Consider the following 19,056-nt stretch of genomic DNA (forward strand, 5'->3'; position numbering starts at 1 on the left):
AATCGTTCTTTGCAGTGAAATTAAGTCCAATGTTACTTTTAATCAAATGTAGCCACTAAACATTATTAACTAACATTGTTGTGTGTTGGCTCCATAAACTGTATATAAAGATGGACAGCATGACAACTCCCCAAAAGTGAAGCCAAATCAGCTCGATCGCCAACATGGTGGCTGGCAGGAGCACAGGTCATGAACACCCCCCTCTCCATGTTAGCAGATGGGACATGGAGCAAAATAGAAAATCTAATTTAAAGTGATTATTGTTTACTGATGACTGATTAACTGACTATTATCTTATGCCCTATGGGGGTAAAAAGTAATAATTTGGCTCCATCTCTATATAGCTACACTACATAGTAATTATATCCAGCGTATTCTGGCTTCATTTCTGGATATGGGGAGGAATTTGAGATGCGTCGTCCATCTTTATTTACTCTTTATGATTGTTTCCTATTAACAGGCATTTACAGCATGGACGCCAGATTTAAAACTGACTGGTTCAGCTCAGTCCAAAACATATAAACTCCACAATGTAAGCTCATGCTCCTTCTGAAACACAAATAAATTGGTAAAATGAAATGCCCTTTTTTTGTATTCCACACACATGGTGATTAACAAGAGTTTTAAACATTATACTGATGTGCAAATGAATTGCTCACATAAAGAGCCCCAGTGTGTAAAGACAGTCATTTGATTCAATAACAATATGAAATAGCGCAGGTTTAAACGCCCTAATCAGGAAAATCTTGGGTCCTGCACGAAAATTGAACGCACCCAAATCGCTACTTTCAGCTCCTGTGGTTGCTGTTCAACAAAAATGATGGATTCTTGCTTTATTGAATTACACTACGGTGAAATACATCAAATCTACTCGGCCATTCAGGCTCATGATTGCTCCTTTAAGCACTCCAACTGCTGCCGTATTAGCGCACCGTGGGCCAGCTTGCACATCGTCAGCCACAAGCGGCTCCCGGTTTAACATTCGCTTCACAATCAGCTGAGAATGTTTCCCCCCCTTGTCTCCAGCTCGTCTCTACAAACTGTACACACACTGTTTGTCTACGTCCTCGTCGCCGGCAATTACCTTGAATTAGGGACGCTCTTAATGTTAATGATGGCAGCAGATGGGGAGCTGCCGCCACTTGCATTTGCAGAAGATGACGCCCATTCATTCACCCGCTTGTCCTCGCCAGCCCTCCTCCTCTCCCCTTCACCCCCAACTCCACACACACACCCCTTCCTACCTCCTTACACCCACCCATAATTCCCCCCCCCCCCTCCGCCCGTGTTACAAAACACGTAAACACTGTTGCTCTGCTCTATGCAGAGTCTATACTGTAGCAATTAGAGAGGTCTGAGTCGATAAACATGTTACACAACTCGCACACACACACACTCAACACGGCTGCCCTCTCTTTGAATGTCAATGGGTGAGCACTGAGGACCGGTGGGGCATCATTAATGCATCTGTCATGGTTTAGTCATCAGCTGACTAACTTGTTTATGCCTGCCCGCTGAAAGACAAACACACATATGTAGTGCGATACACACACACACACACACACACTGATGATATACGGTTTGTTATCAGTCGGCCGCGGCCCCGGTGCTCTTTGACGTGTTGCGAGTCGCGTGTGTCTGTCACTCTACCCGACGCCGCCCTAAATATACCTTGAGAGGGAAGTGACAGCTCTTACATGTTCCACCTACAGTGTAATTTGTTATCTGGGCAGGCAGATAGCCCACACACACAAACACACACATACAGGTATCATAAACATGGCTCCATTTATTATATTTGACAGATATAAAAGCAAGTGTGTGTCGGAGGGGGGTTTAGAATGCATGTGTCGCTGTGTGTTCGCAGGCTGACAGATGGAACGCGGGTTCATCCTGGGCTGCATGTTAACACGCTCTCTCCGGTGTCTCTCTCTCCGTGTGCTTTCAGCCGCTTGCATATTCATAAACCCGTGTCCGCGCTTGGCCTACATGTGCTCTTCATATCCTTCTCTGGTTGTCAGTCAGGGAGCCTCTCATCAGCTTACAGCCGACAATATGCAGGATGTGACAGGTAGTCCTCGCTTGCTTCATTGGCTACTTTAGGCTCGGTGACAGCAAGTCAAATGGCTGGACAGCTATGTGCACTCATCTGTGCCAGTCCGTGTGTGTGTGTGTGTGTGTCTGTGTGCGCGTGTGTGTATGTGTTTGTGTCCGTGTGTGTGTTTAAGCAGCTTTCACTGTCAAGAATTCTAATAACTGGCAACAAGCAGACTCGGGTCATTGTTTAAAAGTCTTCTTAAAATATTCTCCTGTGTGTTTGTGTTTGTGTGCGTGTACGTGTGCATGCGTGTGTGTGTTTGTGTGTTTGTGTGTGTGTGTGTGCGTGTGTGTGTGATGGATGGACCGGCCTGACGTGACCGCTCCCCTTAATAACAACATGAGGCAAGTCGGGACGAATTGGGACATTACTTCACGAGCGTGCACGTAACCTAAAAAAATTGCCTAAAATGCATTAAAGGTTAAGGATGATTCTCCCATAACAGAAATTGCGTAAGCATCTTGTTATCTGCAGACCCGAGGGAGAATCACGGTGGTGGGGGGGAAACAAACAAACGATTTACTCCTCATCCTCCCTCTGGTTAATTCTGAACAAATGGCCTCTTCCCTAAGGCGTTTCAAGGTTAAAGCCAAAACTGCAGCCGCCCCGATATTGCTCAGGGATGACTGTCGGCCGTGCACAGTCCAGTGAGCATGTCTGACCTGTCTGTCAGGTGTTTGTGCAAAACACATCAATGCAGACAAACAGACATTTCCCTCCGGGGCATTTGACTAAGCCAAGTCAATCTGACTCAGCCCCACAGCCCCCATAAAGGGCTATTTTGGACAAATGTCAAGAGGTGGTTTGCGTGTGTTGGTCGAATGCTTGAGAGTTTGTGTATCCTCTGTCAAACAGAAAGGAGGTTGTTGTTCAGGACGACACCGCCGACCTCTCCTCCACCTGTAGTCAGCAACCCGGCTCAGTTTGAGTTTCTAGGCGGATTAGATGGGCGCTGTGTGTCCTCCCTTAAACCCACAGGATGTCACTCAGCTCAGCAGTTTGATCTGCTTCTCTTTCTGTATTAAATAACTTGCTTGTTTTTCATCTTTTCACTTTCCTCTTTTTTTCCTCTCTGGCTCTCTCTCTCCATGCATTCATCTTTGTGTGACCCTGCTTTGTAGAGATTACATGTTCAAGTCAATAAGAAAATAACAGAATATGGATTTTCTGAAGGCCGGTGCCAGAAGAAACATATGAAGATTGATATGTACATTGCTCATCGTTGACAGTGACATTTTGAGCGAGGTTGCTTTTATCGCCAGTGCACAAAAAGGACACTTATCAAACACAGGTGCACTTGTAAACATTTGTGTCAGTATCAAGAGTCTTGGCGATACACTGACACATTTCTCCTCTCAAGAACTGACCAAACGGAAAATCAAATGAAATCATATCAATGTTTTAGGCTGTAAACGCTCCTGTTGGGTTCATTTAATTGTATTTTACATTATATTGTGTTTACATTGTATATATTATTTTCAATTTCCTTGTGTTCCTTGCTTTTTCCTTATAGTAGGACAACATATTATCTTTTTACCGCCACCACCCCCAAAAATTATCTCATCTTGCACTCTGTACATGTATGTGTATGTACACTGTGTATTTATCTGCTCTCACATAGTTACCAGTGTTAGCACGCCCACCCAACTAGCTTACCAATAGCCTGTAGTGTTATGGTATTCAGTTATTGGCCACCCAGGTCGTTTTACAGCCGGCGCTGCAGGAGGACGGCACAGCGGATCCTCTCTGACCCCGTCAGACCTTTTACACTCCTGCCATCTGGCAGGCGGTTCAGGAGCATCCGCACCAGCAGGTTCAGAGACAGCTTTACCCACGAGCCACCAGGCTACTGAACTCCTGACATTTACACTGGAACACACGCACACACACCATATCCACGTATAGTAAGACCCTGACCAACGTAGACCCTGAGGAGAAACTACTGTACATTGTTTACTCTAGTTACTTCAACTCCCATCATCATTATGTACTACACCCACTCTTTACATTTACTGTGCTGTTTTTTACTTATATGTAAAGTATAGTTAAATTGTAAATATTTGCAGTTTTATCAAATACATGGTAATAAACTATTACTATTTCCAAAGGCGAAGGTTTGCGTTAACCAAAAATCTGTTGTACAGGGTAGTGCACATCGTAGAAAATATACTTTTACAGTGCACGTTGGGATACTATGAGTGTAAAATATAGGGTTTCAACGAAATCACTTGAGTGATTTCCCACACTTTCCTGGGTTTCAGCATTAACTTATTCTAGCTTATTGCATCTGCAAATTTGCAATTTGCAAATCAGAATCAGATTTATTGGCCAAGTAAGTTTGCACAAAAAGGGAATTTGACTCGGTAAAGTGGCTCTCAGGTGCTTACACACAGAATACACATCACAAAAACAAACATAACAAAACAAAACAAAGCAAAGCAAAACAAAACAAAACAATACACTCAGGGTTAATTTCTTACTCCAAAAATAATTTCCTCCATGATGCTAATTGATATGAATATGCATTTAATCACACAGTGGCTGCCTCAAGTGCTGCCTTTCCAAAGCACTCCCTTTTGGAGAGCGATACGTGGCCTCAGCCGTCAGCTCCCATATACCTCCTTCTCTCAGTGAAAGGCTCACTGCTGTCTCTCTCCAGAGGGGAGGATGCTCCGCGTCGTGCCCTCCACCATTTTAGACTGGCAGATGAAACGGCGCACGGAGCTATTCCTCCCTGCATGCGCCGACGCGGGGAGCTCGGTTAGACAGAGGCAGAGCGAGCGCCCCATTAGAGGAGGGAAGCGAAATCACCTCGGGTTATCTCGCAGCTTTTGTGACAGCCCCGATAAGACGAACAATTCAAAACACGGACAGGGAAGCGAGTGCGAGGGAGGAAAAGAGCGATGTGAGTGAAAGACGGGGAAGGAGGCTTGAGCTCAGTCAGAATTGTGAAACATTAAGTCATTTTCAGTTTGTGGCCGTGAGGCTGGGGCGGATGTTGTGAGACCTTCAGTATCTGTCTTTGCCGCCTTTCTGACGGCTGCCATAGTGTTATGATAGCACCCTAAAGAGCTCACATGCTTTAGTGTTTTTTAAAAGAGATTATAACTCAGCAAGTCTCCATCAGAGAGAGTTCATCATCCTGATATCCAGCCCAATGCATCTTCTTGTCATTGTCGAGCACTGCAGCTTTCATTTGTAATGATACAAAACAGCATCATTTTCAGACTTTGCAGGAAAGGGAAGCGGTGCGCTCACGACACAACTGAATTCACAATGGACCTTGTACTTAATCACACGGTAGGCCGGTCCTGATTGGTGTATTTAGGCCGTGCAAAGAGTACCATGAGAAGTGGCACCTACTGAGAGAAAGACTGTGATTACCGTAATCAAGACTTTTTCACTGAGGAGAGGAGATTAGATTAGATTGAGAGAAAAGGAGGAGAAAAATACGATAAAGAAAGATGGTTGAAAAAGGTGACTTTAAGTTGAGGATAGAAGAAGAACCGGCCATGGGGCTACTGGAGTCTCTGCAAGTGTAGAACTTCATGTTGGAGTAGAGCCTTTGGTTACATATATATTTGATATGCTTTGTAGGTAGTGTACATCTGTTTGAGGGTGTGAGTCTTTAGCCCGTATGTCTGTTTGTATGTACACATGGAGCTAAAGGCTGTTGTCATCCTCACACCAGCAGCCTTTTTGTCTTCCAAGGGTGTAGTTTACACAAGACGTTCCCCAGGCCGGCCTGTGTCTTCCTGTAAGCTTCCCGAGTATTTACGCATTTATACAACTGCCAGTGACAGCATGTGTTCAGCCGAGTATGAAAAAGCTCTTTCGACTGGTGTTTGTTAGCAAGTGCTGAGGGCCTCCCTCCCCCACGCATCCGTCCGTCCTCGCCCCCCTCCATCACGTCCTCTCCGTATCTCTGTGGAGCCAGCTCAGCCTAGGCCTGATGGGACCCGTTCTCACTTCCCCACCATCACCACCACCAACCTCCTCCCCCTCTGTGGTGGTGGGTCGGTACCGGCCCTGGTAATTGATCCCACTGGGCCCTCCAGGCACATCCAACAGTAGGTTGAACAGAATCACCACTAAGGAGACAGCTGCTTGGCCACACCAGACAGGCCGAGAGAATAGGAGAAATGAGAAAGAGACCTTAGTGGAAGCCAAGTCAGCACATCTCGTCAGCTTTCGGAGATGCCAAGTCCTCCATTTTGGGAAGCTGGGGATTCTTTTGAGACAAGGAAGAGGGAAGAATGTGGGATTCACTCATTTAGTGAACTGTGTTGCTTTAACCCAAGGTGGCCTGTACCCACTCTTTCTGTATCTAACATTTAGAAGTGTTGAATGTTTATACATATTTATACATATATCAATACTTAAGTATAACACACCCTGGCATAATTGTATCTCTAAATTGGTTTACTGTGTATTATCCGTTTACTCCAAAGGGATAAATGGAAACTAGTTTATTGACCTCAGTGAATAAATACATTCATTTAATTTATTGAAGCCTTAAGTGTTAACTTAAAAAACTGTAAATCACCACATTTGCAGATATGACTTAAGAGCTATTCTTGATTGATTGCATTGCCTGATACAATCTATTAGCAGATACCCGAGGACCTGGATCAGTAATGGGGCCAAAATAAAGCTTGATTAGCACATTCCAAGGTGACAGCCATGCTAATTAACCAGGAACTAAGAGTCTTGCTGCTCTCTGAGGTTTTATTGGGTGTTGTTCGGCACAGTTTGAGCTAAATGTTAGCATCATAACACATCTGTAACCACAATGCTAAAATGTTTAACAGGTATAATGTTTACTTCAGCTCATTAGCATTAACACAAAGCACGGTTCTCAGACTCTCATTACTGTTGAAGGCACCAATTACACAGATTACATTTTTGACCTGATGAAGAGAAGAGAGAAAAAGTGAATGGGTCACCCTCTGGGGATTATGGATGTCAAGTAAACCCTTACATGGCCACAAACCAGTATATGGCGTGAAACCTGTATGAGACCTGCTTTGAGTTATTATGGTTGAGTATAAGTGTCATTGAAATAATGATTTAATAAATGCTGTCTATTATAGCCATCGCATTGCTCGACAATTCAATGTTAGTGAAAACACAGTGGAAAAACACAAGGCCTCTTTGTGTTTTGCTTTCATGCTCACTATTGTTATTCCGAACGAGTCCCAGTTTCTCTCCCACACTTCTATATTTAACACAAGAGCACATTTTACACAGAGCACGTCTCCAGTTTTACACAAAGCCAAACAGGCACGTTTCCGAGACACTTCACGCAGACAAATCGATAACGGTGGTGGTGTTGATGTTGCTGGTGTGACTGTCTAAATATGGAAGAGCAAAAAAACTCTGAATAATAGATTGCATCCTGGTTTTGAGCTTGATAACCATACCTCCTCCCCTCCCTCTGCTCTTCCCCGCTGCCTCTCTCCCCTCAGGCTCTATGACGCGACAAGAGTCCCCCACGACCCTCTTGCACTATGGAGAGCATTGATGACCCCTTGACAGACAGCCAAACACCATCTACCACCAACCCCACCAACAACACAACAACTCAACCCGAACCCTGGAGCCGCAAAGGCAGGAAGCGACACAAGAGCACCAGGGGCCTCATGGAGGCAGCAAGGTACAGAGGGGCCCCAGCAACTCAATACATTGTTTGATTTGTGACTGTGACACTTATCTTGATTCTATTTTTTTGCATAGGGCACAATATATAATTTCTGTTTTGGAGTTATCTGTCTGAGAATTATGATTTTGGACAGCATTTGCATGGTCATCGTGATGAGGTGTAGGTACCGTAATACTCCTAATTTGTGTGTATCTACCTCAACCAATGAGGCTGTTTGTGTGTTTGTCTGTGATTTAGCAGCTTTACATAAAAACCACTGAATGTATTACCACAAAACTAAGAATGTGTTATTGGTCAGATAATAATCGATGTTGGTGTGGATCTGGATCAGGTGACGGATCCAGGATACATTTTTTCTGCTTTCTTTACATTGAAAGGGCCTTTTTTACATTTTCACTGATTTTTTTCCTGCAAAATTCCAGAATCTTGATGAAAACAATCTGGCTTATTTGGTGGATTCATATGTATGACTGTGTTTAATATGAGGCGCCTTAATTGAATTTAAAGGGACCGCTGGGCCTTAGCAGAGGTATCGGCTCTCTGACATTCTAGTTTATTAGTCTTTTTGCCGAGTCTGATTAAAATCATAATAACCAGTAGTATGTCTTTTATGAGTCCACAAAAAAACATCAGCACATGATATGCAAACAACGTGAGGCAGGGACACAAATACGAGCGCACACACATAAATCCAGAAACAATTTAAACAACCGTCTGCTTGTTTGATATCTTTATTTGACTTACACATTTTTCCATGAGCTCACAAATTCCCTGGCGTGTGTTTAACCACAGAAAATCCATGAGTGCAGTAAAACCAGTAAAACCCGTCGGGTTTATTTGCAGCTGGTTTTTTGCCCCGTCCTATTGGCATGCCTTAATATTGTCTTTAAAGTATCGTGTCGGATGGAGTCTGTCCGCTCCCATAAAAACGAGGCGCCAGACCGTGCCTGATATTAATGCATGTGATTGGGAAATAGAGAGTGGCCATGCTGTAAATTTACCGTACAGCGCAATAAAAGGGATGAGGCCAAAGTCGTAAAAATGCCCAGTCTCATAGTCCCATAGAGTTTATGAAAACCAGGCTTTTCTACTGGTCAATATTGTTAGCATTCATGGCCCATTTTATGATTCAGTTTTCCGAAAAATATCTGATCCTGGTGCTTTTCAGTCCAGAGAGCAAGTCTTCAGTGGACATAAAACCATAAGACAGGGTGGAAGGCATGCAGTGGACTCTTGACAGGGCATCGTACAGAAGATTATTGTCCATTCACTCACAGAGGAAGCTATAAGAGAAGATGACAGTTCCATATCACCTGCAGCAGGGTAGCTCACATGCATGAGGGGATGTAATCTATACATTACAGTCTAATAAGGCCGACACTTCAGTCGTCTTCATGTTTGTATCTCAACAAATAAGCGACATTTTGTTATTTGTCCCCGATCTCGCTGTGGTTGAATGCCTTCTAATGTTTCCTCTCAGGCATTCAACTTCCGATCACATTGAAGAACGCAGATGGTAAAGAGTGTTTGCTTTGATGTTCAGAAGAAACGTGGTATGAGAGGATTGATAATGACATAACACTGCGGGAAGCTTTGAACTTTCTCTTAATGTGGAATGGGGCCTAGTGTCTGGAGGCCTGCGCGTACACGTTCGTGTATTTTGATCTCGGTATCTGCTTCAGGCATTATCCAGCTTCACAGCGTGTAATGAGCGATTTCCCTTCCCTTATTAACCTGTGGATCATTCCTAACCGATGAGCATGAATATTCATGGGGCAGGCTTTTGTGTAGCCGGCGCGCTCCGATCCGAAAGGGAAGCGCGCTCGACTGCACAGGACTCAACGTTAAACAGCGACGACGTTAATACAAGTTAAGTCACTTGATGCGAAAAAAGAAAGGAGCACTTTAGAATGACAGATTAGCAGAACGGGCTTTCGTCCATTAGCTGATGTTTTGGCACCAACTTTGCTTCTCCGGTGAAAAGCTTCCAGACCAACTAGAAAGAAGTAATGATTCAATCGCACGTTAATTAATCAACCGCAAACCCCTGAGAATTAAGCATTTGTCACATCTGTCTGGGTCTGGATAAAGAGATCGGAGAGGCAAAGTAGATCAATTTCCCTCCGTGCGTGCTCGTTCACACGTTCAACATGCACGCTGTCCACACTGTGACATTTTGATGGGAGTCAGCAAGAGTTCACTCACAGAGGAAATGTCAAGCCGGGGCCATATGCTCGGGTGCGTTCGCTTTTCAATGGGCTAGCTCCCCAGCTGGGGAGCGAGTCCGTATGCATTGTGAACGCAGTTTTCTTTAGCTCCCACAGATGTGGCTCCATGCACCTTCACTTGAATGCACATGCAAAATGCATATGTGAAGCGGGCACGAGGGCACGTGCACTCTCGTTTACACATGGGAGTGTTCCAGCTTTGCCCGGAGACAGGAAGCTTCACATCTCATCAACATCCATGAAATGAAATGTTTTCCCTCGTACTCGATCGAATGCTGCCGGGCACTTATTGATATGTATTGCCTGGATTGCTTGCACCATAACAAGAGAAGGTTGCACAGAATAGACATTCACTGTGTGTGCCTATGATACCTCCTACCGGTATCGGCCTTACTCCAAAGGCCAATTCTCTCTTTCTGGTCCTGTTCGAACAGCCAGAGCCGCTGCACTCAAAGTTCATGCATGTGTTCAATACCCACACACCGCCACCGCATCACATCTGCCTCAGCTCTGCACTCCCCCAGCTTTTTCCTGATAAAACCTGAAGTAATAATCACCTAGGGCCTGTGAATTTTATTCATAGGGTAAATTCAGCTAATATTCGCCCAAGATTCCTTCCTTTAATAGAAGACCTTCCATTTACATGAGCGGAGATCTGTGTGTGAGATTTCTGGTGGGGCCATTTGCCACAGTGTGGGTGTGAGAAGAAGATAGAGCAATACGGAGAAAGGGAATTGCCACGGTGGACCCAGACTATGGGCTGGATTTCACATATTACAACGCCTGGCGTCTATTTAAATCCATTTCCAATCAATTTCTCGTGAGATTTCTACAACAGTGTTTGTCCTCCTTCGTTTATCAGTGGCAGCCTTAGCGCCCAGTGCCGCTGTAATGTTAGCGTGTCCACTAGGAGGCATTGAGGGGGGGGGGACTGTGCTCACAGCGGGATTAAACACCTGTTTGGCCAGCAGTCACAGTCAGAGGCAGTTTTCGCACAGTCATGCCCCCGCTTTTTACGCTGTTACACCTCTGGGTCATTTCATGCCCGGCTCCAACCAAACCATGACATTATCTCTATTAAACCCTGAGCTCGTGGAGATGTTTGTTATTCCCACTGCGTCAGACACTGTCCCAGTGTGAAGCATGCTAGTACTCCATCCAGCACCTGCCCCTTTCATGGCAATTTGCACCCTGTGAAATCATCAAGAGTTCATTACTATGAGTTAATGCAGCGGTCTTGGGAAGCGTCGACGCCTCTGTCAAGTTGGCGGTGTGACTGGCGGCGGCCAGATGGCGAGGAGGCTTCCAGATACGTCTTTCCCCGGTGGATTAATTGTTTCTCGGTCTCTGCACTGTGAGACTGGCTTTGTCTCATTGCGTGGCACCCGCTGGATCATTCGAAATATTTGTGTCGCAAAACACTTGATTTGACAGAGGAAGCTGTTGAATGCCTTTATTTTACACTGCTACAATAGTCACGCAATTAACACCTCCTGGGTAGCAATTAGGAATACAGAACTCTCACAACAGAGTTTTCATTGATTCTCCTTGTGTTTTGTTTTCAAAGGAGACATATAATGCTCATGTTTAGGTTCAGAATGTGAATTTATGTTACTTGATAAGGTTTACATGCTCTAACATTCAGAAATGTCTTTCCTCATACTGTCTGTTGCTGCAGCTCCTCCTTTCAGCCTTTGTCTCAAACACTTGGTTTTGGAGCCTGTCCAGTCGGCTCCGATTGGCCGGCTGGACCTCTATGTTGTGATTGGACAACTACTTCCAGTGCATGTAGGAAATGTCAGTCTCTCACATGTCACATGACATCACAATGTTAGGAAGTATCGTATTGACGAGGTGTTTCAGAAGCTTCAGCTGTGGTGTTTGGGGAGAGGAGCTCCCTTCACCACGACTTCATACTTTTTAACTTCACTGAACTTTTACAGACATATAAAACCTTTATAACACACTAGAGGAAAGAGAAAACTGTCAAATCAGAATATGACTCATCCAAAAGTATAGCTCAACATTTTGGAAAAGACATTTCCTACTTCTTTGGACGAGAAGTATTCAGTTCAATTCAATTTGATATTTATCACACCTAAACACTTTACAGATTGATGTCAATATCTTACAATTCACAAACACCACAGCAAGTAGCCAGTTTCTTAACATTGCTAAAACAATTCTCTCATATTTGCTCTGTTCTTGTTGCTCCACAGGTCTCTTAACACAGCCAGAGACTGGGAAACCAGGGAGTGACTGTTTGAGGGAACAACCTCCCCCCTGGACAAAGTACTCTCTGTAAAACAGTTCCTATTTCCTGTGACTGGCTCCTCCGGGTTTGTGACTGCTCCCTCCTGCTATCTGTCGTTGGGTCAACATGTTGCAACCACCTCCTCTCCGCTCTGTCTGCCTGCTCTGTTGAAGTTGGCAGCGCCCGCTCGTGCCACGGAGGATCGGGACACCACAGATAAATCCCATGAATGTTTTTTTGCCTCATCGGAACTCCTCTATTTGGAGCAACTGCTTTGAATCAAAGGATTTCCCACATCTGTCTCCTTGCTTCTCTAGAACCGGAGTTCCAGAGCATAGGACGGGATCATCTCAGACTAGACCCTGTTGCTTCTTACGAGGCCGTGAATAAAAACAAAACCCAAACTGAGCGCTCTCTGCTGTGAATAGGCCTTCTGCTGGAGTAAACCTCTCATATTTTTATAGACCAAAGAGTAAAAACAACAAATATGATCATATTAACAGAGCGGACCGTCTGGCAAAGACACACAGAGACTTTGTGAACTCGCTGCTTGTGTCCCTGCCGACCACTGACTGCCCCCCCCCCCCCCCTCCCCTCACAGAGACACGGTGCACAAGAGGACAAGCCCTGCATCCAGCGGCCCGTGCAAAACAAAGGAGTACTTTTAAAAACTCCCAAGACTTTTTTTTTTCTCAGACTAAGCCCACCACTGTATTTTGGAACTGGAGATATAGGTACTACATACGTATAACTGTGTATCAAAGAAGACAAAAAAAAAAAATTACGAAAAATCTGAGTTGCATTTTTCAGTAGCTACGGTTGGGACAGCTCGTGGGAAGGATTGTCGGGTTGGTCGCGGATGAGGCACGAAGAATCATATCAGAGAAACGATGAATATCTACAGAGAGTATAAACGCTGTTGAGTCTGAAAAGGAGTGAAGAAATGTCATTATATGTATTTTGAAAGGCCCTAAAAAGTTATATATTTAACAGTTTTATATGTTGTACCTTTGTAGAGAAGCTTATTGGACTTAAAATGTGGTCACAATGGCAGTTTAGTAGGATGTGAACAAATGCTGTTGTTCTCATGACTGCTGGCTCGTAGTCCCAGGTTTTCTGTTCACACCTCAGTAGCCGCTTTCTTTTCATGGTCATCAACAAGTCTCTGTCCATCAGAACCCTTCATGGAGAAGAAAAAAAAAGCGACACAATTTATTGAGGACTGATCTGCAGCCAACAGAACGTTGTAAATCTATGGTAGTCAGTGGAAGCCATTGAAATCTGCTAATTTGCTATGATATTGTATTGTACACGGTGTGGAATACTGACTCATTTCCTCTCTATGGGTTTTGATCTCTTAATTTATTTTTTTGTGCTTGTGTTTGTTCGCACAAATCCGGCCTCTCTCTCCGACGCCGAGGAACACAACCAGGAGAGAGAGAGAGAGAGAGAGAGAGAGAGCGAGAGAGAGACAGAGGAAGCAGAGGAAGTGTTGCAGAAGTGTTGCAGAAGTGTTAGAGTCATTTACATACATTTTTTATCATGAAATATTTTAAGAATAAATTAAATACATGAAAAGAAAATGTCCCCTGCAAATGTAGATGCTGCCCGGTGTTCAAGGTCATCAGAGGGAAATCGCCGTTTACCTCATTCTGAAGTGTTGTGTGTGTGTGTGTGTGTGTGTGTGTGTGTGTGTGTGTGTGTGTGTGTGTGTGTGTGTGTGTGTGTGTGTGTGTGTGTGTGTGTGTGTGTGTGTGTGTGTGTGTGTGTGTGTGTGTGTGTGTGTGTGTGTGTGTTCTGTCCCGAAAGCGGTGACGATAAATGGAAGTTTCCTTTTTCTCTCCCAGGTGATCTGCTATAGAAAATATATGAGGGGGGCAGGCGACGAGGCCCTTCAATCATTCCTGAGACCCATTTAATCAAGGTTATTCTTTAGCTGTTCCAGTGTCTAACAGGTGATTGTCCTGGGAGGATGCCAGGCGTCAGTAAGTGCGTACCTCGCTGGAGAAGAATAACACATCGATCCGTTTTCAGCAAAAAAAAAATCCTTTTTATTTCTTGCATTTTTCTTTTTGTTCTTTAAGCCTCAACAGCTGATATTGGTGCATTTTGTTAAAATCAGGAACCTGCACCAAATTGTTGAGATGCCAATTTAGAGTAAAACTGCACTTTTGCACTTACTTGCAGTCACCAGTAAAAGGAAATGATATGCACCTTTTTGTTGGATCATCTAATTGAACAAGAGCAACGTCTAAACCCCGAATATTCTATTTATAAACAACAAAAAGTTGTTTGTGCAGTGTAATCATTTTTGTGATATTCTGCCAAGTTACAAACACATGGTAATTATTATCTGTTTACTTAAATCTAGACTCATTCTTTGGGCAAAGGTTGAAGCAGCCCCAGTGGTTCCAAAGCTGTCACCCTGCTTAATGTTTCGATTTTGCCTCTTTTTGGATCAACATCGCCATTATCAGCAATATCCCTCTCTACCGTCATTATAGACAACCTGCATTTTTTTATTTTAGGGATTTAAATATAGGACATTCTTGGTTGTAAGATGACTTTCAAATGCCGATTTATAGAGAAAGGCTTGTTGGAGACAGGAGTCACTCGACGCTCGAGGTCTTCACTCAAGTCTTCTCTTGTGTGTAAGTGGAACATGAAATGCGTTGATACATAAAACCTCACATTTATGCATCTTGTCTGCCAGTTGCACACCACACAATCTCCCCTCAGACTTTTACACAATGTCAAAAATTGCTTTCTCCGACAGTTGCATTTTTCTTCATTTCTTTTTTTTTGATTTCATCATCATTGACGGATGTAATTTTTGGCTGTTTGACTGTTTGACTCTCTGGTTCAGCAGCGAAACACGCTACACCAAAAACTACTGCGAGTTTCAACTGGGCTAATTAAACACTAAGTGCTGGATCTGAAAGATACACTTCAAACTTTCTGGAAATCACTTTCTAACCGTGCAACAATAAAGCTACAAACAGCCCACAATTTAGATCACTCTCCACAATCTTCATCTTCAGAATATATTGAGGTATATACCGAACAATACAGCAACAATGTCAACATATGTACGGCGCAATAAGATTGTATTTACAGTATTTACAACTGAAAATGTTAAATATTACGGTAATATCACTGCTGCTAATAATTACCAGTATCATCTTAATATTAACTGACATCTCAACCAGTTGGTAAATCATTTTTAATAAAATTGTTATACATTTATCAGTTTTTAAATTTTTTTATTTATCCGGAATTAAACTACATAACAAATATTATTAGCTGTCAATAATGTCCTCATAAACCTTTGAAGTGACTCTGAGAGTCATCTGATAACAGCAGTCCACCCTGCAGATGTTCCCCAGGCATCACATGCAGCTAAGTGTTGGAGTTGGCTCTCAATTAGATTTAATACATGAAAATATCACAACTCAATATTCTCATGTTCAACAAAAATGGAAAAGGACATTATAGGGTTTCACCACCTCTGCTGTGGAGCGTCATGTTGGGGTTTGGGCCAATCGCAGCACACGTCGCACACAAACAACACAAAGTTACTTGCAAGGGGTCAAGAAAAGAAAACGCAAAATCCAGTACAATGTCGAAAGGACTCATCGTGATTTACGGAAGCGGCGGTTTCAGAAGCACAGCGAGAAGAATGCAATTTCAAAAAAACTGCTGTGAGGAAGAAATTGGAAAAACCACATGGAGAAGAAATTAAAAAAGGGATCAAGCTGTAACAGATATTGTAATATACAAATTCCAGCGGCTGCATTCAGGGCTTAGACAATGAGCTCACATGCCCTCTGATGGGGTCGAGATGTGTTCTGTGCAATAACATAATATGAGAGAAAGTGTCCGTCGGAGGCAGTAATCCGTAAGAGGATGCAATTATGCTTTCCACGGGATCCTTTGTACAATGATGAATGCTGTCATGTGGTTTTCCAATACTGTTCTCAAGGGCTATTGAGTTCACTTCACTGGTTGCCACTCGAAATCCCAATAAGTGTATTACTGTAGGCTCCATGGCCAAGTATGGTTGATTGTTGCTTTGTGTAGTGCAGCTTTCAAACAGCAGCTTTACACGGTACACATCCAGTGGACAATACATGTGATATACTTGATTGAACCTAACTAGATTAAATGGTCAAACGTGGTTGAGGTTAAAATTGTATTTGTCAGTGTATCTATATTCATGATGATACATAGTTTTCACTTGACTGTCACAAATACAATTCTGATCGTATATATGAAAAAGTAAATGTATGAAATATGAGCAGATGCAGATAACTCAAGATTTGGTGCAGCAAATAAGAGAAGAGGTGATGTATGAGGTGAAATATTCATTCAGCCCTATTCAAAAATACATTTCACCAATTTACTTGTGTTAAAGCTTCACTGTGTGTGAGAAAGACCGTTTTTACTTTCTTTTCTGTGACATCACGGGTAGTGCGTTATCAAAGCTGTGGCTAAACCTGTGGACGACGGGCTATCACAAACAAGTCAACATCCAAAGAAGAAGAAAAGTGTGATGATACTATAACATGATGATCTCCAGGCCTGTTTCAAAAGGACACATACTTTACATTAACACTAAATTAAACCCTCTACAAACACTGAATATAATTAACTTAATAAAAAAGCTTCTATTTATGTCAAATCCCAAAGACAATTTGGTTTTAAGGACAATTCGAAGATACGGACATTTTGAGCTAATATTTACATTATTTAAATACTACATTTCTTCAAAAATATAACATTAACATCAACAATATAACAATACTTCACATGGCAGAGAAAGTTTGTTTTTCATGTGCCAATCTCTTGTTGAGCAGACAATGGGTGTCTGTGGTTGTTTAGACATACACACACGGCACACTGTAAACATTTTTTTGACTGTAGGCATTTCCAGGTATAAGCCAAGTTTGTTTAAAGCATTTGTTATATCTAATATTGCACCTTGGGGAATATGCATGAACCTTCTCAAACAAGTCGCAGAAATCCACCGAAACCCCCTCTGACTTCGAGAAGGAAACTCGGTCGTTTGATCCCGAGATAAACACAGAGAGGCAGAGGTCTGAACCCTGGTTTCTGCTTCTTTCACCAAATCCTGGTTTGAACCATTATGCTCACCCATACTTCTACTCCGAGCGCTGATACATCGGTGCATCCCCCCCCATGACCCTGTCTATAGACGAATATCTGGAGCTGGAAATGAGACCTCAAAATAGACCTCACTTCTTCTCTCTTTCCTCCCCTCTCTCCATGACAGACTGGTTGTCGTGCGGAGGGGATGGAGTTAATTACATCATCGGAATTGAATTCCAATAAACTGCTCCATATCCTTAAGGTTTCCTCTGACACTGCTTGGGAGTCACACGTTTTAATTTGATTAGCACAATGTGGGGCTTCTCCTGGAGCGACGACTCTAAGCAGGTACAGACAGAAAGGAGCCCCGCAGAGAACCACGACACAATGGGGGCAGCGCATTGTAGAGCGAGGACACTGGTGCCTTCGGTGGATAAGCTTCAAAGATTCACCCGTGTGCATTTCCCTCTTGTCAAGGGGAGGGACGGGAGCGCACGCCTGCCTGTTTGCATTCCCGCGCGTTTCTGTGTGTTTGTCGGCCACTGTTTCTGTCACTGAAGACTGCCTGCAGAGGGGAGACGAGGAAGGGGGGCAAACAGGCTGCATGTGTGTGTGTGTGGGGGGGGGGGGAGGGGAGGGAAGAAATCCTCCCTCCATTTGCAGCCCGAATAAATCTCCCAAATACCAATACTGCATCAGGCTGCACAAAATATTATTATTTGCTTTGATGGATAACACTTACCTGCTAATTCAGATTTCAGAGTCTTTGTTTACAATATAAATCTGATTAAGTGCTGCCATCGGGGCGCAAGGGGGGGGGGGGATGGGGATCGATACACAATATGACCGGCTCAGCTTCTCACCTCACGAGGAGGCCGCTCCCTGCCAATAATTTCAACCTATAAAAATGGAGCGGGGTTTTCTCACTGCGGCCAATGATCTGTCAAGGTTAGGCAACGAGAGACCAAACATTACCTCAGCGGGTGACACGCCGGCGAGACCTCCAGTGGCATCCATCATAGCTCCTGCTTTAATAGCAGCTAATGGAGGTTTCACCTTTTTTCTTTCCTTTTCTTATTTTCACTTTGGAGAATTAATATAACCAACCATAACATTATGAATATGACATCCTTTACAGCTGCTAAAATCAATATCTTTATACTATTACTACTATTAGTCTCTTGTTGTGATGATGTCAGCCCCTCTCTGCCACTCCTGACAGCTCCATGATGGGTTTTAGCCTCTTTCAGCTCATTGTTTTGGTTCCCTCGCCCACAGCCTGAATAACCACTGTTGCGGCTCACGCTCACAGCTCATATATCATCATTTGTGGTCCCATCAGATGAGTGTTTTCAGAAAAAACTCTGATGCTACCTGCCCAGTAATAAACTGTGGTGCTGAAAAACATAATATCTCTCAAGTGGAGGGTGGAGACCAAGAACAGAGCTAGAATAAGAGTGGATATCAGAGTTCTATTGTGTCGGTGTAAACACAAGAGTCTGGTTTGATCAGAGAGTTTGTGTTAACAGTATAAAAAATAGATGAAATAGTGCTGGAAAATGTCTCAATAGCTTATGTGGGTTTTATAAAGAGGAATCTGCTTGTGTACAGTATGTGTAGGCTTACAGTCATAAACACAACTGCAAATCAATGCAAATGCTTTTCTGTATCTGCAGGATGCAGCTGTTTGATGCGGTATCAACTT

The 19,056-nt window shown here is 43.4% G+C and overlaps 1 protein-coding gene across 1 annotated transcript in view; it reads left to right on the forward strand.

Annotated features, from left to right (window-relative positions):
• Positions 1-12,667, forward strand: part of tafa5a (TAFA chemokine like family member 5a) — a 133,542-nt gene extending 120,875 nt beyond the window's left edge. The window contains exons 4-5 of the mRNA XM_053415157.1: positions 7,567-7,754; positions 12,208-12,667. Coding sequence (XP_053271132.1) covers positions 7,567-7,575 — 9 coding nt within the window. The 3' untranslated portion in view covers positions 7,576-7,754; positions 12,208-12,667. The remainder of the gene's footprint in view (positions 1-7,566; positions 7,755-12,207) is intronic.
• Positions 12,668-19,056: the final 6,389 nt, after the last annotated feature.

The sequence above is a fragment of the Pleuronectes platessa genome, chromosome 22, assembly GCF_947347685.1.
Source record: "Pleuronectes platessa chromosome 22, fPlePla1.1, whole genome shotgun sequence".
NCBI lineage: Eukaryota > Metazoa > Chordata > Actinopteri > Pleuronectiformes > Pleuronectidae > Pleuronectes > Pleuronectes platessa.